Source organism: Patiria miniata, unplaced genomic scaffold, assembly GCF_015706575.1.
Source record: "Patiria miniata isolate m_02_andy unplaced genomic scaffold, ASM1570657v1 HiC_scaffold_24, whole genome shotgun sequence".
NCBI classification, from domain to species: domain Eukaryota; kingdom Metazoa; phylum Echinodermata; class Asteroidea; order Valvatida; family Asterinidae; genus Patiria; species Patiria miniata.
The window spans coordinates 17769055-17794133 of record NW_024037063.1 but is presented as its reverse complement, the minus strand read 5'-3'; the positions used below and the strand labels follow the sequence as shown (position 1 = coordinate 17794133).

The window sequence follows — 25079 nt, the reverse complement described above, 5'->3', positions numbered from 1 at the left end:
GAGGACAAGTGTTTGACTCATGAGGACTTGTGTTTGACTTTTGAGGACTTGCTGCCTACAACACTGGGACTTACCCTCTTCATCCACCCATTTCATGGTGAAGCATTTGTCTTCATCAAAGCTGCAGATGTCCCTCATATCAGCAGACAGATCCTCCAGGGTGACGTCCTGGTCGATGGTGATGCACAGGATATCTCTGAAAACAAGACAAAAAACCAAAACCAGCAAATTAAGATGATGTACATGTGGACAAAACTGCCACTGTCATCTGATAAAAATGCCAGTGCTAATGTATTTTGAAAACAAGAATAGTAAGCCGGGCGGAGCCTTGTTCCCATAATTTTGGAGTCCGCCATCTTTAAAACAGATCTTTCAGACTGAATCAAAATTGAAAGCCATCATCAGCGATGAGTCAAACATTCTATTCAACTTGTAAAACTGAAGCAGTCGAGCCATCTCACACATACATGTACATGAACAAACAGGATGTACAACTGCCTGAAGTTTTCTCAAGTTCTGATCACACAATGCTACTAGTGAGGCAACTGCTTCACAAAAGTTTTCCATTGTTCCTAACTTCCTTGGCATTTTTGCTAGGATGCAACCTCAATCCTGCAAAATCCTCCAACTGCCTCCATGTAAAAATTGCATTCAGCCTCAATCCTCCAAAATCCTCAGTTATTTCTTGAATGTGGTCCTTATTGGGTGACCACTGCCTCAATCCTGCTGAATCCTCCGACAATCACTGTCGATATGTTGAGGCAGACCCAGCCACATCCTGGAGCAGTGCGGAGGATTTCAAGTATATCTAGGCCTAAATGTATGCACGACCGAGCATACACAACACAAGGTCTGGCTCAAGACCTTGACACAGGCATCCTCCCAAATCAGCCACATATTTTTGTCATATCCTAAATCCTTCAAAATCATCCAGTTTGCAAAGAGCATTTTGGAGGATTTGGGAAGGTTAGGGTTAAACAGGTTCTGCATCCATCAAGGAGTGCCTCTTCAACCTAGTCCACGTGGGCTTTGGAATTTGGCCAGGGGCCAATTTCACGGCGCTGCTAAGCACAAAAATTTGCTTAACACAAAACAGTCTGGCTTATAAAACAGGTTACCGGCCAAAACTCCATGTGATGTATATTGCTCGTGATTAGTATTCAGCTGTTGTTTGCTAAGCATGAAAATCACATGGAGTTTTGGCTGGTAACCTGCATTTAATAAGCCAGACTTTTTTTGTGCTAAGCAAATTTTTGTGCTTAGCAGCGCCGTGAAATTGGGCCCGGTTCAGAGATGATAATGCTCTGGGATGCCTACATGTAAATGCACAGTACAGGTAGGTTACAGTGTAACTAATGTTTCAAATTTGAGTGACTGCCCAAACAGAATCTCAAATACATGTAAGGCCAAACTAGTCCAGCATCAAAGAAGATCTCATCACAACAGCATATGATGAACTAGACGTACGTAGATGTATGTATTCATACGAGGACAGGGTAGATCAAATGGAATCACCCCGTCCATATTTAACACAAGTGGGAAATGAAACTGCAACGCAAGATACCAGATGAGGCAAGAGGTGACAAGGTGGTGTGGATGATGCAAATTGCAGACGCCTCGTGCCTCAAGAAATTACAATCAGATGGGATGCTTAAACGAAGGACAACATGGGTGATACCTCCCTTCCTGCATTCAAATACACATTGTGTGCTTTTTGCATCTTTTGAGTTTTCTGTTTTGTTTGATTGTGGAGTGTATCACTTTTGCATGTTGTAAATTAAATGTGAGGCATTCTTTGGAAAATGAGAGAGAACCGGGCAGAGGTCGAAATAAGGGTTTGTGGGTATTAGGAAAGAGAATAAAATTCTCTCTTTTTTGCACTCCAATTAGACATTCTGTTGACAAGCTCTGCTGTTTAATGTTCGCAATGATTGACATTTAAAAACAAAGTAAACTATTGAGAAAATGGCCTCTATAGTTTTTAAATAAGCCAATTGTTTTTCCTTAAAATCACTTTTATTCCATGAGTTTTATACTAGTTCTTTTCAATATGTGTAGTAGACATATCAAAGGTTACAATTATAAATAAATCTGAAAAGCTTTTTTCCCTCCACTATTTAAAAAAGATATTTTTCTCCACTATGGCCTGTGCCCAGTTCCATTTATTTTTGCCCGAACGCCTCACAAATATTGAGGGTTAGGGCACCACTCAAGTTAGAAACTTATGAGTCTCAGATGCTGTAAGATTTTGTAAATATCTTTAAAACAGGGCAGTGTACATGTATTAATCTGTAACATATCCCTAGTGCCTTGGCCAAAAGAGGGCTCACTACAGAACATTACACTCATGACACGACAGCCCCTTTAAGATATATGCAATCTTCATCGCACCTGCTCCATTTGTTTCACACACAGGGCTATTTATCTGCTGCATGACAGCTCATTAAAACAATGACATCTGCATAATTAATGAGGCAATCTTCTTGGGACAAAAGTGCATTCATTAATTAATGATGGGCAGCTCTTGTCACCATCAGAATTGCATGACTCTGATGAGCATGGATGTACATGTACATCACGATCACAAGACTAAACTAGAAGCCGATAAAATAATGGACTGCATACTAATGGCATCCAAATGAATGGTTCATCTGCATACATGTAAAATAATATTGTTCAACCCTAACCCTTTGGGTATCTTTACTAGAAAGTATCCTGAATCTGCCAAAATCCACCAATCATGTCACACCAAAAATGTTGGAGTTGGTACCTGCTCAGTATATGGAGGTGTCCTGAATCTATCAAAATCCTGCAGTACTGCTAGGTTTACAATCCTCAGTCCATCAAAATCCCACAGTTTTCAATATGGAGGTATCCTGAATCTGCCAAAATACTCCTAGACAGGGGTATGGATTTTGATAGATTCAGGGAGGTGAGGGTTAATTTACTTCTGTCAGAGAATATTTTGTTCTATTGGCATGTTTTTTTGTGTGTGTTTTTGGCTGTGTGTGTGTGTGCGTTCACACTTGATATTGTACATCATTGGCTTTTGCTGTAATTTTCAGAAATGAACTATTTTGAAGGGTTAGTATAATAGATAAAATATTGTTACACTGACATGTTTGAAGTTTTGTGTTCGAAAATGCTGGAAAAACCAAGAAAAACAAAAATGTTCAAGTAGTCTGGTTCCCTGACTCCACTAAAGATGATATGGATCAATTCATAGATGCCGGAAAACTGTAAGGTAAGGGAACCAGTCTAGCTGGCCTGCCCCTGGTCATGAACATGTAACCAATAGCAAACAAAATTTGGACTGAAAAAATGGTAAATTTGGAGCAGTAGTTGAAAAATAGTTAGGTTTTTCCAACGGTGGTTGGCCGACCAGCGTTGGAAATTTACAATAAAATACAATAAAATTTACAAGATGCTTAAGACCATAATTTACCAACATCCTAGTAAGGTATTTCGTAAAAATTTGGTATTTTGTTTTTTCGATGTTTGCAAATGTTGTATATTCCCTTTAATATTAACTTCATAACATTTGGACGCAGATCGCAATCATATCAATGGCTAGAAACTTGACGGATTTAAAGAAAACACGGCACAGATCCAAAACACCTATCCTTCAGCCTCAAGACAGGATCTCACTAGCTTAACTACCGTATCTTACCAAACATCACTTGAACTAATAGGCATAAAACCAAAAATACTTCTGCTTCGGTTACGCAATTGACCCAATTTTTATGACCCACTCCTAGAAATGTTATCAGCAAGGTTTAACCATAAAAAAGGAACGCTTCAGTTGTAACAGCGCATTCATGTTATCTGTCTTACTAATAAAAGACTTTTCAACAACCTACTTATGTTAAAACCTGAACACATTTCTGCTGTTCTTTTTTGACATTAGCTGATTTACAATGGATGAATTTGGTGAGAAACTTCCATTTTTTTCTGACACGATAAGCAAGTCTCAAATTCTCACCCGAGTAGTTTGTGCAATGTTTTCTGACTTGGAAAACACTGAATATATTGTTTATAAAAAATGTCAGTGACTGACAAATGAAAAGCCAAATATTTTTTTTTATATAATGATTTACATCACCCCAAAGCAAATGTTATCTTTAATATGAAAATTTCATCTACACAAAATGTTGTAAGTTACAGACTTTTCACAAATTTTAGAGTGACATACATGAACCAACATACTTTTGTACAACTTAATACAAACAGGCGTACATATGTTTGTGCATGTTCAAGTAGGCTGGAGAAATGTTAACAATGCTACATGAAGTAGGGTCTACAACAGACATTCTTGAAATTACCCCTCTCCAATTTGCTCAAATATCCATTTTAGTAAATTTTTTGTTGTGACAGTGGAATACTTTGCTTTCCTTCTCAAACAATATTTAGAAGTTGTCAAAATATGCAGAACTCTGTGAGTGTTTATGCCAAGGTGAACTGAGCTGATTTCAATGTGCAACGTTCTCAACAAAAGTAAATTAAAAACTTGGAAGGAACTGTTGACTACTCAAAACTTCTGTTAATTATTAGCAATATCTTCAAATAATTGACTTCTTGCAATGCTGTGTTTCATTTTGTTCTATTGCCTAAAAATGGAGATGAGTGGGCCCTGATGGCCCGCAACCATGCATAAGCAAAAGGACACGACAGAACCTGGCATGCCTGGTATTGCATCCAAGCAGGGTGCCACTCTGATATCCATGGCACGGGGCCCAGTAGGAGACCGGGCAAAAAGATTCCTTCCGCGTGGCCGACAAATTGTGAGGAATTTCGGGGAATTTTTAGAGTAGGGTGCATGAGCGCAAGAGGCATAGTGGAGCTCTGCGCACCATGTACGCGTGGATGTTTAGTCCTGCCCAAATCATTGATAACGACAGATACAGCTTAAAGGGGCAGTGCACTATGAGCATGATGCATTCCATCACATCATCATGGGCATCAGTTCCTCCTTTAAATCTTGCAATCCTGAAACTGTCCGTACGCGAGCTTGCTTTTCAGTGTTTTAAATAAAACATTTCCCCTGAATCACTTTACATGTATCTCCATATTCTAAGTATGTTTAACCAATATCGTATAATCAGGCAAGCAACTGAGAATTTAGAAAATACAAGGAAACTCCAAACCACACAAGACTTTGTACAGTACATGTTTTTCAATACAGTATGTAATGGCAGTCACGAGAAGTAAAAAACGAGGAAATCAGCGGATCCGAGGAAAAATTGCATGCCTGTATAACTATAATGTGAACACAGTTGTTCAAAACAGAGACTAACTCACTGCACAAAAAATGGTTTTCTTAAATTAAAAAAAAATTTCCTGCATCAAGATAATTTTCCTCTCTCACTACCTAGAAAATGTGAGACGAGAAAGTGTTCCTCAAAACAAGCAATATTTTCTTTGTAAAAATGTTACAAATAATTTTGGCAGGGAAGAAAATGTCAAGCATACGGGTACATGTACTTGCAGAAAGTTACAAATGTAGCCTATTTTAATGAGGAAACTAATAGTACATGTACCTTACATGTACATTTTGTAGCAAGACCTGAAGGTGGCGTACATTTTAATACATGTACAAATTTATGGCATTTTTTGGGGAAATTTCAGTCTCTGCTCTCACATGACTTTGCCTTAACCAGTACGCATGATTGATTTGGGACGATACATATGAAACAACAGAACAGGACCACTAAAGTTCACCAAAGACAACCCAACAGCTAAAACTAACCTGCATCCTCTGCATCTCGCCTGTTCATATCAGGTAATGCCAAGTCTTGACATCATCATCAATGTTACTCCGTCTACCAAACCAGCCCCCATCTCAGTCTCCTGTGTCCGGATGCCCGAGTCCCCCCTTCATACCAGACCGTCAAGTCTGCCGGTGAGGAGGAAAACAGCAACTGTTCTGCGCCGCAGAGCTGGTCTAGACTTCTCATGGACCAGGTCCAAGTCTGTGCCGATACCGTACAACCGGCAAGCAACCCCAGTCCGACAGTTACAGTTCACCCTGGCTGGTGACAGGACCCGACACTTGCGTAATGAGACGCAAGGTAAGCCGCAGGGCCTGGGTATGGCAGCCATACTGCACCGACTAAAAACAGCTCAAGAGCAGCTGTGCGGTAGTGAGAGAATGCGACGCAGTTGACAACTGTGATCTTCTGTCAGCCAGGCCAGGTAAATGCAACTTAACAACCCAAGTCAACACCGGGCGAGGAGCCACAGAGACCAAAGAGGAAACCGAACCTTGCCCTGGGCTGCCGAGTTGCAAACTGATACCGCTTCAGCTCGACTAGAGGGGTATTTAAAGCTTCTGCACCCAGCGTGATCAATAATTTGCAATTCCGGACATCAGCTTGGGATTGGGAATTACAAGGATCAATAGCAGAGTAATTGTTGGTAGAGTCTTCTTTTTTATTTTAGGAAGGGGTCGGGGTTGGCATGACAGATGTTGCAAAGTTGTTAAGGGGATTGTAAATATGGATTGTGCTGTTAATTAAGACATGGGCTCTGGAAGTGATTGCTGTAAATGAATTAGGACTGTCATTTTAAAACTTGTCTTATAATATATTCATGGAAGTATTGATTTCTGTTGTCACTTTCTAAGTAATGAAAATACTGAAGTCACCAGATGAACTCAACCTGAAGTTAATAAAGACATTGCCTTAGTTGAAACTACACTAATACCAACATTTAAAAAAAAAAAAAATACTGTACATTGGGAAGAGCTTGACCAAAAATAAAATGTATTGTACACTTGACTGTACAACAAAGTTTCTTTCTTTAGAATAAATACTGTACTTGCAGCCATTTCCAGAGAATTTCTGTATTGAATGTTTACTGTATATTAATGTATGCTTTGAAATTGTGTGTAGGTGATTGATAAGCCAGCTGTGCCTACCACTTGCCTGCTTTTGTCTGTTGACTGAATTTGACTAGTCACAGTGCTTACTTGAAATATGATCTGACTGTTGGTGACTAGCCTGTGTAAAAGGCATGACAGGGAAAGAGGATTGATTTGTTGACTGTCTGTGACTGTTCAGATACCGGTAGCAGGAGGGTATGTAGATGACATCTGATGGGTTTTTGTTATCCATAAATAGTGGAGTCCCCTTACGAGGCGCACTTCGACGTTTCCCTCAACTTTCCTCATGCAGTGTTGTCAAACCTCTTTGTTGAAATACTTCAAATTCATTCTGTTAAAATACTGATACTTTTACCTTAATAATGCTTGCTGATGAACCTTTGTGAACAATTTCAGTGTCACGAAAGTTAGTACGAAAGTCAAAAACGGTAGCGTCGGGAAATTGGGCACAAATTCGGCCAAGTGTTCCTTAATGTGGCGCATTTAAGAATTTCTTTAAAGTTTGTAGATTCTGACAAATCTTTATCATCTCCTCTGAATTTCTTTAAAGTTGGTAGATTCTGATAAATCATTAATATCTCCATGCACATACCCAACTATAAGTTTGTCAGAAAATTATTTTCTTAATTTTGGGTGCATTTTAAAAGGGTTCATTGTGCACTTCATATCGGAAAATCACGTCAAAACAAAATTTCCCCAGAACATTGTTGTGAAGATTTATGAACGGGAATGTTTAGAAGTTGATGAAATTTCACTTAAAACTTTGAAATTTGAGGTGAAACTTTTGCTTTAGCAAGGCACCATAGGTGAAAAATCAAAGTTCACCATGTTATAGGGCCGCGCCATGTTAGGGTACGTACATTGTACATCAAGTACATGTACATCATCAGAATTTCTCAGTCTCACTCATTTTGTTAATAACATGTAGGCCTGCCGATACATGTAGAGTAAATTGCATTGTGTTTGGCTAACAATTATAGCCCCTCTCTCTCTTCCCCCCCCCCCCCCATATGGTTACATATCAATTTCTGTAACTCTCTGGGCTGGTCAGTCATACAGATTGACAGTGGCAGATGCTTCTTTATTGCCAGAAGAAAAAGAAGATACTTAGTATTGACATGTACGTCTACCTACATGCACCTGATACTCTCAAATTGCGCATATTTTTGCATTCACTAGACATGAACACCACTAGGCCGTGAGAAGAATATGAATAAGTACATGTATTTACTGTTGGGGGCCTGTGAGGGTGTCAGGTTTGCCTGTACTGTACCTAAACAGGCATAATGGATTGAGGGCAACTTGCAAATTAGAAGGGAACCCTATCCATCAGGTTTCCTTTCTTTATGATCTGAAGTTCAGTCAAGGGCCCTAGCAAAAAAAAGAATGCAAGAATATCAATTCATATTTGTTTTTCACTGAAGTGAGTTATCATATTTGCTTCATGTGCTGATGACAAAGAGGCTTGTATTTTGTTACCGAGTTTTATACATTGTAACAAGGTAACTTCCTTTTCTAATAAAAACAACAATTTGTATCACAATGTAATGACATGACTTCCTGGAAAAGTAGAAAAAATGTATTACATTATGTACATGAACAGATGATAGAAATATGCTTAAACTTGAAGAATGTGCATCCTGTTTGCTCAAAATCGTCTATTTTCTCATACAAAAAATCAATTCACCAATAACCTGGTTTGTAATTATTAACCCTTCGGGTAACAAATGGCAAACGCACAGGGTAGGGCTGTGCATCGCAACCAGGGTGTCGAACCTATGGGACGTGTATGATGCAACGGTCTAATGGGCCTTTATTTGGTTGGGGATGAGATTTTGTCTGACTTGGCGTGGGACCTATGAGCAATCGGATTTCGGTGCAGACCCCCTCACACAGAAATAAGTCATTGTAAACAAAAAACAGCACTGTGGAGAGGAATGAACCGTGACTGAATCTGCCTGCTTGCCTCCTGCTTAACTACAAAAAAGAACTGTGCAGGAATTTGAAGTGATAAGATTACCCCAAAAGAATTTGAAGTGTGGGTGCTAAAACTTGAAAAGTTGTGAAGTGCAGAGGACAACAACTCTAACAACCTTTTGACGTAAAAATATTAAAACTCATTAAATTACCGCATGTTTCCAAACCAACTTCAGATTTTAGTAATTTTTTTCTATAGTGATTGCTTTCTTATTGGAGACCTCAACCCTTTAAAACCCCATGGAATCATTTCAAAGGATTTTGCAGGGCTGACGAAGGTACAGCCAGTTCACATCACATGAGGCTTGAGAGTTCAAAGATTGTGTCAATCATGTTGGGCAGAGTGGAAGATTTTGCAGTGTTCAGGAAATTTCCAATTAAAAAAAAAAAAAATTTTTTTTAAAGAGGATAGGCCTACCCTGTGCTCTTACAAAAAAACGGGAATTTTTTTGCTCCTACGAATTTTCAATTTATATTTTGTTTTTTAACGAAAAAAAAACACCCCTACTTTATTCTGATTTTGGGTGTCTACAAACCTCTGAAAAGGGGTTTTGAGCACAAACTGTCAACCAGTACTGCGAGAGCCCAATTATTGTCTGGCAGCCAACATTTCAAATTTTGTGAAGAAATAATTCAATACCTAAACGTGGTGGATTTTTTTGATGTCTCATTCCAAAGTGGATCACTCTATATTGCTAGGAAAACAGCAATTGAAAAAATTACACACAATTTTCGAGGTGAACAGCACAGGGAATTAAAGCATCTTTAATAACATTATTGAGCAAAATTGACAAAGAAAACCTCTCTTTAAAGGGAAAATACAACATTTGCAAACATCGAAAAATAAAACTACCAAGTTGTTACGAAATACCTTACTAGGATGTTGGTAAATGACATGCTAAAGCATCCTGTAAAATTATGGCACCTGGTGTGAAGCCATTTTCAAGAAAATGGTATATTTGTATACATTTCCAATGCTGGTCGGCTGACCACCGTTGGAAAACCTAACTATTTTTCAACTACTGCTCCAAATTTATCATTTTTTTCAGTTAAAATTTTGTTTGCTATTGGTTACATGTTCATGAACGGGTGCAGGCCAGCTAAACTGGTTCCCTTACCTTACAATTTTCCGGCATCTATAAATTGATCTATTTTATCTTTAGTGGAGTCAAGGAACCAGACTACTTGAACACTTTTGTTTCTCTTGGTTTTTCCAGCATTTTCGAACACAAAACTTCAAACATGTAAGTGTAATAGTATTTGATCTTTTATACTAACCCCTCAAACACTTCATTTCTGAAAATTACAGCAAAAGCCAATGATGTAAATTCCCTTTAAAGCATCTTTAATAACATTATTGAGCAAAATTGACAGAGAAAACCTCTCTTCAAGCATAGCCCCCACACATGCATCTTCATACTTTCTTTCAGAGTCATAATACCTGCTGACAGATTAAGGTGTTTAGTGTCCAGATGTTGGGACCATCATGGTTATTGATCCCAGCTTGTTAATTGACCCTATTGATTGCAGCTTACTGGCACGCGCCATTAACGACTCTAACAAATCCGGGGAAACTTAGAGTAGGGATCAATAGACCAATAAAGAAGGCAGCAAGTGCATACATTATTACACCTGGCAGGGCTTCTGTTTTGGGCAAGTCTATGAGAATGTGGAGATTGCTGAGAAGAGGAAAATTTATGAAACATTCAGAACTACAAGCATCACAACCTCGAACGTAGTCTCAAATTAAAGGGGACAACAAAGCCTTTTATGAGAGTGCTGTGGTGTGTCAGTGAGATTGAAGGTGATAAAATGTATTTTTATGTCCAACCCCCCCCCCCTAAAAAAATAAAACAACAATCTGGTTTTGGGGCTAATATTGTGGATTTTAGGTAGTTTTTTTGGCATCTTGTTTAACATGCGAAATGCAAGTATTATTGTGAAAGAACAGAACTTTGAATACAGTATTTCAGTATGCTTAATCACCTGTGTGAAGTTGATTTTACACGTCACGTCTGTAATGTGTAATGTCCATAACAACAAAAACATGATGTTTCAATAACATCAATGTACCTTTTTGTAAAATGTCATTGATGCTTTTACAGTAGTGAAGCTGTATCTACCACAATAATAGTGATTTCAGTAAATTCTTGCAAGAAATTTCACAGCCTTTTATCGTTGCGTACTGAAAGTCCAAACCTTTCGTAAATGTCGTTTAGTATACATTTAGGCCTACATGTATCTCATTAACTCATTAACAGTACATTACCCCTAACTCTTTTTGCTAGGATGTAGCCTCAATCCTGCAAAATCTTCCAATTGGCTTCATGGAAAAATAGCAGAGCCTCAATCCTGCAACTTCCTCCATATTTCTTGAATATGGTCGGTGGAGGGCTGACCACTGCCTGAATCCTGCAAAATCCTGTGGCAGTGACTGTCAATATGTTGAGGCTTGGCCAGTGACATCCTGGAGCAGTACGGAGGATTTCAAGCATAATCAAAGCCTGTTTTATGCATGGCTCAGCAAAAACAACACAAGGTCCCGCCCAAGACCTTGACAAAGTGCATCCTACGAAATCAGTAAGGCACTTTTGAAATGTAACCTCAATCCTCCAAATTCCTCCACTTTGGCAAAGTGATTTTGAAGGAAGTTCAGGGATGTTGTATACATTGTAATAAGGCCTCAGCTAGAGTTGTACTAAATTTGCTTTAACTGCAAGTATTTATATTTTGTTGTACCAAATTGGTCAGTAGGCTCTAAATAAAACGTTCATAATGATAAAATTGCCCCTGCTGGGCATGATTCTAGATAATAATAATTCCAAAGTTGGAATCGGAATCATAATTACATGTTTTGGGGAATTGATTCCCAGAAGTAACACTTTGAGACTCCTGAGGATAGATTCCAGACAGTTCTAAACAAATGTTATGTCCCTTGACAAACGTGTAAATGTACCTTGTGGAAAATTAACATCTCTACTAGATAAAAACATTTTTAGTGACACTATACATACTTTTGTACCGGTACATGTAGTGATTCAGTTACTATTGTTCATTAATTAAATTATGGAAGTCTTTCTTCACTGCTATTTGTGATGGATAGAATGGGTTTCAAATCCTAATGGAATTGTGACTCCTGTATGGAAGCAGAATTGATTCAAAAGAATGCTGGAAGTGAGAGTCAGTTTGTCAGGTTGCATCAAACACAGCTGTCCAATGTGCTACAGAAATACTTTTAAGAGAAAGTGCCCCAAAAGGCTTGAAATGTTTACCACAAATACAGGGTGAGTCAACAAAAGCGGAACCCAAACACCAAAAATTACATTTCATATTCAAAAAAATTAGTAGCACCAAACATAATAATGACTGGAAAGCCAATTTCATTAGCTACTTTTAGATGAAAAAATACTAAAATTGCTCAATCCGTTCACAGAATATCACCATTTAAACGCAATGACCCTAAAACTTGTTTCGCCCACAAAAGAAAAAGCAATTTATTGTGTATTCGTACTGTTTGGAACAACAAAGAAAATGACACAGAATACTTGTTTCAACAACTGTCAACAACTGTAGTACACAATATCTTTATTAACAATCCTGGTTAGGCAAACAATATGATTTATTAAATCCACTTTTTTGAAAAGACGGGCCTTCAAAGGGACTTTGTTGAAAATATTTTTAACTTTTAAACTGAGGTTTTATCGCTGGTGATGTTTGAAGACAATTGTGACGATGATTCTTGAAATCGCATTTTTGGATGAAATAGGTTTTAGGGTCATTGTGTTTAGATGGTGATATTCTTTGAACGGATTGAGCAATTTCAGTAATTTTTTTCATCTAAAAGTAGCTTATGAAATTGGCTATCAAGTCATTATTATTTTTGGTGGTACAAATTTTTGGAATATGAAATATAATTTTTGGGGTTTGGGTTCCGCTTTATTTAACTCACCCTGTAGTTGGGAAGATTAACCCTAAAAAATTGAGCCATTGGAGTGCTAGCCTTTATTCCATGTTTCTTTTAAACATGTTTCAAATGCATGTATGCTAAGAATTCTGAGGCTGGTGTGAGACCTGATAGTTCACAGTGAATTTCAAAGTGAGTTGAAAACATCTCATGCAGCGCCAGACTTTTGTTGACAGTCTGGCTAAAACTTCGCTGCTTGAATATAGACAAGGCCAATAACCCCTGTCGCGTCAAATATAAACGAACAAGTTTTTTTCTGTATTTAAAATGTAAAACATTAGTGGATTTCCAGTGACCCAGACTTTTGAATGTAAGTTAACAATCTAATTCTTCTGCAAAATCTGGTCAGATGTGGACAATAGTTGGACAAAATTTCTCAGATGAGTCACATTACATGTATCAGAAGCTGTCATTTCGTAAGTTAGGAGACTAGAAAAAAGAAACTTTTCTTTTGAAACCACAATGACAAGATGCAGAGTTAGATCAAGTGCCGCCATTTATGAGGACATTAATTAATCAGTCCTGTCAGTACTGATACAGAATGAGAGCTAAGTGATGGAAGAAAGTTTATCAACTTTAAAAGGAACACATTGACAACTACGTACATTTTATGTACCCTGATAATTTGCTGTTTTTGTATTCCCGTGAAGAAATTTTGGGTCACCAAATGTCGGTCCTCAAAAATTCCGCTCTTGTCGGACCTGATTCCTCTATGTGAATTGTCACTCACTTTGTGTGCATTATTAAGCGCCAGTCTGATGTTGACAGCTTTGGCGCATAATCTGATGGCTGTATTCACTGCTGGAGATCATAGGCAAGGCCAAAAAATGGTAACTCCATCAGATGTACATGTACATGTACATGTATGTAATCAACTGGATATCTCAAAAGTTTCTCCATAAATGTAGGAAACTATAGGCTTTCTGTGAACCCAACTTTTGAAACAAAGTTAGTAAACAATAAAAGACACTTAATTTTGGCAGTTGTTGAATGAATTTGTCCCGTACCTTTAAGATGATATTCAATGTAAGATTTGGCAATTACCCACTTATCGTTTCCTTTATTTAGTTGCTTTAGTTTTTTTGGCGATAGTTTGTAAAATTTATTGCTCTTCTGCATACTCAGCATTAAAGTGAATACACAATCATGATTTTGTAATGTCATGTCAAGTTTTACACAGCAAATTTGCAAAAGCTGAACGCATCTCAACGCCGGGCAAGTTTCGCTGTCAATGTTTGGTAGCTGATCTGATCTGATTTGCCTATGGCATCCTGTCTGGTTTCTATACCCAAACACAATCACTATAGCTGGGCTTGCACCCACCAAGATTGCTGGGCGATGGCTAGTCCCACTAGCGAAGCACTTGTGACTGAAACTCCAAAGGATTATGGGTGACCAAAACTCATCTGACACAGCAGCTCCGAACTACCGGTACGTCAACTGGCCTTTTGCTCAGACATCAGGATTGGCTTAGTTCTGAAGTCAGCATCCACAAACCATCCAATCCGCTTGCACCATTGATTGGAGGCATTACTGGCAAGATAGCTCACGTTTTCCTGCTTCAGTTGCCGATGCCTACAAGTCAGCTTCATTGTTTGTGGTTACATCAGGATTGGCTTGGCAGCCAATCACGATGCAGTCCTAAAGTCATCATCCACAAACCGTCCAATCAGCTTGCCCCATTGATTGGCTGCATTATACATGTACCCCCTAGCAGGTTAGCTCATATTTTCACTCTTCCAATTGCCGATGCCTACAAGTCAGCTTCATTGCTTCTGGTTACATCAGGATTGGCTTGGCAGCCAATCACGATGCAGTTGTGAAGTCATCATCCATGAACCGTCCAATCAGCTTGCACCATTGATTGACTGCATTATACTCCGTGACAGGTTGGCTCACTTTTACTCTTCAGCTACTGACTGCTACAGCTCAGCTTCATTGTTGGTGGTGAGGTATTTGGAAGGGTAATGCCTACATGTAAGGCTTTTTAAACAATGTCGTCTCAACCAACCATGTCCCTATCAAAATGGGTCCAACATAAGTGGATTTTCTACTTGGGTACAGACTCTCAACCCTAGCCCAGACGGTTACAGCCCGATTGTCTGAAAGTTTGATAGTCCGAAGGTTCCTTAGTCCGAATGGTCGTTAGCCCGAAGGTTCAATAGTCCGAAGGTTCGATAGTCTGAAGGTTCGATAGTCCGATAGTCCATTAGTCCGAAAATAGAATAAGGTTAAATAATCCGAAGGCTCATGAGTCCGAATCGACAATAAGGTTTGATAGTCCGAATTGACAGCATTGAACATAATTGTCAATTTGGACTACCGAACCTTCGGATAAATGAACCTTCGGATTATCGAACCTTCGGACTAACGAACCTTCGGACTGTCGCATCAAATGTTAGGATTAACAAACCTTATTTACCCCTTGTAATGGGAAATGTGTGCGTTCAGACTACATGTATCAAACCTTGGGATCAATACCTTCGGACTATCGAAACCTTCGGACTATCGGGTGGACCCCGCCCAGACCAGGGTTAGATTTTACCAATGTAGAAGCCGTGTTGGATTTGTGCTAGCAAGAAGGAAGATTTTGGGTAGTATGAATGTGAAAGGCACTGTGGTCTGGTAGTCAGATTACGGTTATGGTCATTTGTTCACAAAATGGAGAAGAGGATAAAACCAGTTTATCATGGATTGATACTGCCAATCTGCGATACAAGCATGCTGCTATACAGCATCTCAAAATGGAAATCTTGTATTTGACCAAAATAAAAACCATTTCTACTGTAAATGAACGAACACTGCCAATGTACATGTAGTCACATGTGACCGTATAAAGTACACTAGCACAAGGTTATGGGCTCCGTGCGCCAACAAATGAGGGCGCATTTTTACCACTTTTGAGAGCCCCTTGGATGGGACACCGCGTGTGTGTACTGTACTGGTTTGCGCGCCAAGTACCGGTACGCACGACTTATTTATCCTCAATGTGCACAAAGCTAAGCCATAGCATCGGCGCGCGAATACGTTCGAATGTAACTTGCGATGGTCTCCCAGACTAATCCCCGCCCCCAATAACTTTGGATCATTCGAAATATGCAAAGGATGGACCGGGAACCAGTCTAGGTCTCCCCCTACTCTCCTTTTCTGGACGTTGAAGGGGTACTTGTGTGCGGAGCCCATAGCAAGGATGAGCCCTATTTGCAAACCTTTGAGATCAAGGCCAATATATTGGGCTGTGCTGAATATAATACCAAATATCTGAATGTTCCATCATCAACCAAATATCCGAATAGAAATTTTGATTGAAATATTTGAAAAATGTGAGCAGTATCAAGATGATGAAAAAATGTTAATGATGATAATTTAATTGCTTAGGTTGCATGGTTTTGTTCGTCAATATCACGATTGGCGGCCAGTTTTCGTTGGTGAACGTTAAACTCGATCAGGACATTTCGAATATTTGAAAATTTGATCAAGTCCAAGTTGGAATAATAGAATATTTAATCAATTTAAAATGCACAGCTCTACAACAACAACAAAAATACAAAAAAAAAATCAGCTTTCAAATTGTATCTTCTCTACCCTTCTGTTGAACATATATTTGAAGAGGCACATTGTGATCAGTAGTTTAACCGGTACGCACAATGTACATGTATGTGTGTAAACTCTAGCAACTTAACAAAGACTCACCCATTGTAGGCAGCCTTGACTGGTATCTGGGGTACCTCCTCCTCTCCCATGTTCATTCCCGGCATAGGGCTCTGACTACTCCAATCTCACAGCACAAGTGATCTGCAAAACAGTATTCAAAGTTTGAAAATGTTCATTCCATTTTCCAAATGTCAAAACTCACAACGAAGCAAATGATGACCCATGTACTCGACATCCTTCCCTTCATGGATGTTGATCGACGCGAATGTAACATACAGAAATTCACAGCTGCATAACTGTCCGACAACCCACTGAGATCCAGCAAATGATCACTCAACGCAAAGCGCACGCAAAAGTCAACTTCTAGACATTCCAAAATGCCTTTAGTAGGGCTACCGGGCGAAACATTCTTAGCGTGTTAAGAATAAGAACTACCGGTACATGATGATGAAGAGCTGAACAGTACTAAAGATGCGACATGCATCCATGTTTAAACAAATACACAGTATGTACATGCACAAGAACGATGAACGCGAGGGTACAGCATGATGATAAGTACCCACATTCATGCACAAATATTTGTCCATGTAATGTATGTACATTCCATTAAAGTTAACAGTATACATTTAAAGGTAGACTATGCGCATACCTGCTCACACATACCACTTAATAATTGATGGATACGGGCCGAGCAAGGTGACATGCATGCACTTTCAACTACCTGTACATGTAAACATACAGTAAGCATGCACACCATTTCATGAAGATCTGGACAGGTCTGCATATCCAAAGTTTAATGATCTGGAAAACCTTTCCAACTGCTAAGTTAAGTCTGGCAGTGCTCACATGTCAACTGCACTTTAACTTAAAGGGAATATATTTACAACTTTTGCTTTTGCTGTTATTTTCAGAAATGGATGGATTTGGGGTTAGTATTTTTAAAAATACATGTATAAAGCAAATATTGTCACACTGACTTGTTTGAAGTTTTGTGCTCGTACATGTAGATGCTGGAAAAACCAACAAAAACAATCATGTTCATGTAGTCTGGTTGAAACGGAGCAATTTATAGATGTCGGGGAATTGTAAGGTCAGGGAACCAGTCTAGCTGGCTTGTACCCGTTCATACTCATAGTCATAGTGTAATCGAGTGCAAACAAAATTCAGACTAACTAAATATGGTAAATGGGGGCAGTATTTGGAAAAAAAAACCCTGTTTTTTTCCAACGCTGGTTGGCCGATCATCATTGGAAATTGATACACAAAAATACCATTTTTCTTGAAAATGTCAGCACACCAGGTGCCATGATTTTACAGGATGCTTTTATAGACTGTCATTCACTAACAGTGCAGTAAGGAATTTCATAATAATTTGGTACTTTTTTTTTTGATGTTTGCAAATGTTGTTTATTCCCTTTAATACGTTGCCAGAAGGAGACATTCTATTAGTATTACCTTGCATAGCAACCTTGACTTAGTTTGTAACTTGAGACCAGTAAACTAGAACAGCGCCCTCTCTTGACAAGAATCACAAAGGTTTGATATTTTTTTCAGACAGTGGACTGGAACAGAAGATCATACATGGCGCTTTTCGAACACTGTCAAGAGTTCAGTGGACGGAACACACCAAGTGTGCGTACTGCGCACGGATCTGATGCGAAGTACGCACGACTGGTAATATTCTGAATGTGGACAAAGCCATATAACGTCTTAGTGAGAGCATCAAACGTTGTCGTCAAAGCGTTCGAATGTCACTCCCGGTGTCTCTCCCAACTCTCTGTAAAATTCTACCTCCATGCTGTAGTGTAACCATTGAGGGGGCACTTGCGCACAGAGCCAATAGCAATAGTAGACATACGTGTATGTAGGTAATTATTCAGCAATTCGGGTGATTCACAATGCATTGCGCCACCAAGAGTTTGCCATGGAGAGTCCATTTTTCAATTTTACGGTCGACAAAACACGGCCCATTTGAATGAGTGTCATCAGACAACTTGAGCTAATCTGTTATAGATTGGGGCATAGCGTTTGGCTGCCTTACAAAAAAACATGATATGTTGTAAGAAAAGAAAAGGGCAAACATATACTTGAATCATGCACTTACGAAACTACTGACCGGAAAACAAACAATTCCAAATGTCCCGCGCTGCGAATTTGTCGACCATCCCCCACAATGCACTGTGCATTGTCAATCGCCCGAATTGGCCGGGATAGCCCACGAAGGTCTCTCAACTTGTTTCCAGTGGGGTCCCTTGGTAGAAGATGTAGAAGGAAAGTACAGTTTCGGAAGTGGGAGGAAAACCCCAGAATGATATCCTAGGGAAAACCCATGAAATCTGGCAGGGACTGAAAACCCAATCCACATTGGCCCAGGTGGGAATCGAACCCGGGCCACAGCGGTGGAAGGCGAGGAAACTACTGCTATGCCAACCTAATCCCCCATAGACATCCACTTCATAACTCGTCACTCTACTGTAATAATAAGGCCGAGAGAAAAAAAAATGTGTGTTTAAAGTAACACCCTACAAATTACCCACTGTCAGGTCGGTTGAAAAAATAATGTATTTTTATTTTTTTTTTAAAGTTTGTCAGTCGGTCGTTTACTACTTGTGTAGGGTTTCTTTAACAGTTATCTCTTTAATTAACCAGTTTAATTGTTTTGTTTAATGAACTAGTTACAAACTAGTAAAGGGTAGATTATTTATCTCAAAATAGACTTTATTCTGATTTTTCTGCCAAACTTGCCAATAAAAAGTTTGTGGTCGGCAATTTGGCCTAAACAAATCCAGGAAGGTCAGGTTACTTAGTGTACACACAGCTCAGCTTATTTCACATAATAGAACACAGCATGGGAACAGCCACTGTTATTAGTGGACTTTGTCCTGACCAGCCTACACACAGACTAGACAGGGAAATACACAATAGAAATTCCTAACAGGCATGTAATGATGACTCACAGGTAAATGCTAGTATTACATGTATACACAATAGGGTAGTGTCTGCCATTGAAAAGTTCAGGTTCAGAGAATAAAAAATATATTAAAAAAACGTTGGTGGTTTTGCGCTTTCATACATGTACTGTACAAGTATGTAGCATGGGTGAAAGTCAAGTACCGGATATGACAGGCAATAATTTCATAACTGGGCAATTCTCCATGGGAGAGCAAAAAATGTCAAAAATAAATATTTACATATTAAACCTTTTTTGTACTTTTTCCAGACCTCAATTAAATGGGGAATTCAGTTCAAAAAACGAAATTGAAAAAAAATACATATTTCTGGTAAAAACAGTGATTTTTGCAATTTATGGTTAAAAACGTTCAGGTTTGGTAAAAAAATAAAATTTTGTGTATGTATTACTTTCTGAATTATAGGGAAAAGATTTGATTTATTTTATGATGTTACAAGTTACTAACATTACTCAGGGTCATTAAAAATTTTTTAAAATATAAATATATATATTTATATATAGTGTAGGCCTTCATTTAAAAATGTCAAAATTAGCACGTAATTCCGTTACCGAAAAAATGGCAAAAGTTACTTATTTCACAAATTTTCTTGTTTTTTTTCTTCAAATCATGTATGTTGAGAAAAGACCCTACTACAAACATAAATGAAAAATAAAAACTTTAAAATAGTAATTTCTTGGCATTTTTCCAAGTGGTAACGGAATTACGAAACGGTAACGGAATTACGGTAACGGAATTACGCATGCACAAAGTATGCACATTTCCTCCAGATTATGTACACGTATGACATATTAAATAGGAGATTTGCATGTAACCTTGGACAATAACTTTAAATACTAAATTACTTGTTCAATCATTTTCCTCTTTAATTTGCTATTATACAATTAAAAATAATCAGGTGTTCCATTGATATTTTTTACTTTTACTTTTTCTTTTTTACTATTTAAAAAATGCTAATAGTTGTTTGGATGCTTAAAGGGAATATACAACATTTGCAAACATCAGAAAATAAAACTACCAAGTTTTTACGAAATACCTTTCTAGGATGTTGGTAAATGGCAGTCTTTTAAGCATCCTGTAAAATTATGGCACCTGGTATGAAGTAATTTTCAAGAAAATGATATTTTTGTATACATTTCCAACGGTGGTCGGCCGACCACCGTTGGAAAAACCTAACTATTTTTCAACTACTGCTCCAACTTTACACTCTTTCCAGTCCAAATTTTGTTTGCTACCGGGTATTTGTTACATGTTCATGAACGGGTGCAGGCCAGCTTGTCTGGTTCCCTTACCCTCCAATTTTCAGGCATTTATAAATTGACCAATTTTACCTTTAGTGGAGTCAAGGAACCAGACTACTTCAACAGTTTTGTTTTTCTTGATTTGTCCAACATTTTCGAACACAAAACTTCAAACATGTCAGTGTAACAATATTTGATCTATTATACTAACCCCTCAAATAGTTCACTTCTGAAAATTACAGCAAAAGCCAATGATGTACATTCCCTTTAAATATGTGTTGCCAAAGCCATTGTCTGGTACCCACAGAAAATATATTCGACAACAAGTATATGAAAGTTGAGTACCAGACTGTAGGCCTACTTGTACTTCTACATCTTCCCTTGCTCAGAGATGCCAACCAGTGCAGTTTTATTGTATTTTCCACGATAAACTAGTGAAATACGATAATACAAATGTTCATAGTAAAATTTGATTTTCAGTAAAAAAAAATATACATTGCTAACAGGCAATGCAGCCATCACCAGACTGCTTTCATTTGACCTTGACCTTTGACCTAAAAAATGAAGCCCAGACATGTTTAGGCCTACATTTACATTTTGATCTGCTAATTTTCACTTAGCTTTCCCCTTGTGGCATTTTATAAACTTCTAAAATTTGTATTGTGATGAGTTTATGTTGAATTCAATGTTAATGTATTGCATTTACCTATTACATGTAAACCTATGGCGTAATTCCGTTACCGCCCAGGCGTAATTCCGTTACCGTGATTAAAATGCAAATTATGAAAAGAGTGATTATTTTTTCAACTTTGTTCTGCATTGTAGTTAACAACACCCCTGAACTCTACAAATAACAGGTAGTGTCCAATTTTAAAATTTCCAAACTTCAGAGAGTTTTATTAATTTATGCGAGAACTCAAATATGCTTGTCCTCTGTCCGTAATTCCGTTACCGATATTAAGCTCCGCCCCTTAAAGGGAAATCTTGTGGGATTTTTTTTTTTTTAGCGGTTTATCAATTCTACTGGGTCTTGGCTCCCTTTCCATGTTTAGATTAGTTGCCTAGCATTGAACATATTTTCTTGGGAAAGAATAATCCTTGACAAAGTGACAAAATTCCGTAATTCCGTTACCAAAGAATTGCCCAACTATATACTAGGGGTGTGCATAGCTAACAGGTAGTATGGAAACTGCATACCTGATTAAAAAAAAACACCACAGTTTTCTTGGAAGTTGCTGTTCAGCACAATAATACTACCACATCGGTGCATCAATACAGTACAAGTTTGCACAGCGAGCTTTACGGCTTTACAGTGTAAACTGCAACTTTCGTGAGCGTCATAAATGTAGCCTGGTTTTCACTGTGAAAAATTCCCACAAATGACATTCAAAATCTTTCATTTTCATTGTCTCAGAAGTCACTAACACCGCGTTCCCACTTGAATTGGTAAAAGGTGGATCAAGATCCTGCATTTTGGTGTGATCGTTATCTTACCGCAACGAAACCGCAAGACGCGTTCCCACTTGTGCTTGATCCACCTTTTCGTACGGAAATGCCGGGTCCGAAAGGTCACTGAGCTCGGAATTACGCGCGCTCTGTGGGAGTGCCATTGTTGCATGGTTGCATGCTAGACCAGGATGGGTCAGTTTTCAAACAGCACTATCAGAATTCACCGACAAAAATTACGCGAATTCACCAACATAAATCACGGATCCGTAGAGGATCCGTGCGTGCATAAATTAACAGGTGAAATCCAACAGATCAGAGCCGCTCATTGTGTGACATCACGGCAGAAACCAATGCATCGATAAGGGATTCCCTGGTTCTGAAGCTTCTCATTGGTTAGAAACGGTCACATGATGTACTACGACATCATTTCCAATTTTCTATAATCAATACTTCAGATTTGTCACCTCAGTACGTACCGCGTTATCGGCACTATTCTCATCGCATACTCGTAAGCTTTTCCATGATTCTGTGCCAAAGTGAAGTCTTTTGGTGAGTGCGGACTCAGAGTCATTTATGGATGGAAAAATAAGTAAAATTTCACGAATGAAAAAAGGTTTAGTAATGGACGAACACGCAACAAAAATAAGACCTAGTGTAGTTTTAGGATACCACGTGCGCTTTTGCATGCGCGGTGCTAGCCCGTAGTTCAGCGGTTGTTTATTGTGCATGTTGTATACGCTGGAAATGTTCACATGAGCTACACGCCTGAAAACGTGTTTCTTCGTTCATGAGACCGCAACATTTTCGCGCCACTCGTGCACCGGGCGGATGTTAACAGGTCAAATTGCCGGATCAGATCCACCTTTTGCGTTCCCATCTGATCGTGATCCGGCAATTGCCGGATCTGATCCACCAATTGGGGGATCTGTATCCTGGTCCAGAGGTGGATCAGAAAAGGTGGATCTGATCCTGATCCACCTTATAACGGTTAGCGTTCCCACTACACACAATTGCCGGATCTGATCCACCAATTGGGGGATCTGATCCGGCAATTTGGCAAAAGGTGGATCAGATCCCCCAATTGGTGGATCAAGTGGGAACGGGGTCTAAGTAACTGATAAATTTGGTTACAGGTACCTGATCCAATAATCTGGAAAAGATTTTGATGCACAGCCCAAAAATATCACTCAGAAAATTCTTCATGTCTTTAATTTAAGTTTGTTTTTTTTCCCACGAAAAGTTAGAAATCACCCCGATACAATTATTTTCTATACTCAACAACGATTTCAGCGGCAACATGTAATACAATATAAACAGAAAATAATTCAGAGTGTATGTACATCAAAGTGATGTATTTGTTGAAATTGTGATTTTTTAAAAATAAAAATTAGCAGTACAAACATCTCAGGATGGTTTTCAAAATGGACATTTTAACTGAGCAAAGTCTGAGAGAGTTTAGAACTTAATGGGTGGTCAAAATACTTTGTGAAAACTTTTTAAAATATATACATGTACAACTACCAGTACAAGTGAATGTCAAAATATTTTGGAAATTTGGATATATATATATCAGTATCTTATGAGAACTGTTGTAATCATCTTGGTAAATAACAAAAGCCTTTAATTGTAAGCAAACAGTCCATTTCAAACATTCAATTGGTGAAATGTGCCTCTTTATTTTCGTCCCACAGCTGCCCTATTGCAATAATGGCCGTTTTGTGCAATCAAAAATCAACAGGCAAATTTCACCAGAAGGGGAAAAGCAAGAGTTGTGATTTTTGTGACGAAAAAGTGAGTGCTTGGGTGAGTGAACCTGTATGCGGAATATTAGGCCGAATGATTCCGATGAAAAAACAAAACTTTTTCAGTAACTTTTTGAAAATAATGTACCGGTACGTGTGTATGGCTCTGAAGATGGCTTGAAGATGGCGGACATTGAGCGAGTGACATCGATGCCAGTAGATGAACTTATGAAACGTGGAAATCATTGTCGAAAATACATGTAAACCTATACATGTAGGTCCTACTCAAATGCGCTGTTTGACGTATGATCGCTATAAAACGGAGTCTATGGCGGCAACTTCCGTTCTGGGTCGCGTTGCGATGTTGACTTTTTCCCACAATGCAGCACGATTTTCTCTGGATTTGAGCCCTCTAGCAATGGTTTAGCAGTGTTGTGAATTTTCACGAACATCCAGCTCAAAAAGTTGCCAAAATCACAGCAAAGACTTGAAAAACAATAGCTTTTAAAGCACCCACTGGCTTCAATGGTACTCAAAATTAAATCGATGGAATTTGCACAGTTTCATGCAGACAGGGCTCTGGAGTGCTCTGAAACGTGCAAAACTAAACCAGGCCCACTTTACTCACAGTTTAGCCAGCAAATTTCTCCAAAAACTCCACTGGGGCAAAGGAAATGTCCTCAGTATTTCACCAACCAAGTTTGCAGACTTAATTCAATTTTTAAAGGAGACTTTTCTTCAATATTTTGCACATGAGAGGGAAATCAAGTGATTTCAAAATGGGGCTAAATACTAGACTGGTACATGTCCAACCATGGTCCAACTATTTGAAAAGACTGACCTCTTCATTCAGTGTCAATAGTCTGGTGGCTTGACTATGGACAAATGTGTAGTAAAATGAGACTAGTTCCCACTTCATGCCCCATTTTTCTTAAACAGTTTTGGCATGGTTGATTGATGCAGTACTGACGCTGTGTGTTGGACTGGTTGTTTTACCGGTAGGTGCCAGTCTATTTTCTTGTTTTGCATGTTTTCAATACCTTAAGTTTTGGGACTCTCATACACAGTATTGAGAGTCCCAAATTTTCGGACTAAGTTTCATGGTGCACAACACTGCCTGCCCGCCATGTTTGAAATCACTCATATATTATGTACCGTAAATCACACGTATGCGTACACAGGGGTCACGATCACATGACATGT

General features: G+C 38.6%; 1 protein-coding gene across 2 annotated transcripts in view; it reads right to left on the bottom strand.

The window, feature by feature from the left end:
- The window catches only part of LOC119732140 (protein kinase C iota type-like), a 48860-nt gene that overhangs the window by 21744 nt on the left and 2037 nt on the right, over positions 1-25079 (bottom strand). Inside the window, exons 2-3 of one of the 2 annotated variants that reach the window (XM_038205539.1) lie at positions 16515-16616; positions 75-196 (exon numbers count right to left, since the gene is read on the bottom strand). In XM_038205539.1, the coding sequence (XP_038061467.1) occupies positions 75-196; positions 16515-16579 (187 nt within the window). In that variant the 5' untranslated portion in view covers positions 16580-16616. Of the gene's footprint in view, positions 1-74; positions 197-5746; positions 6303-16514; positions 16617-25079 lie in introns of those variants that run through there. The other variant, XM_038205540.1, reaches the window with a different exon arrangement.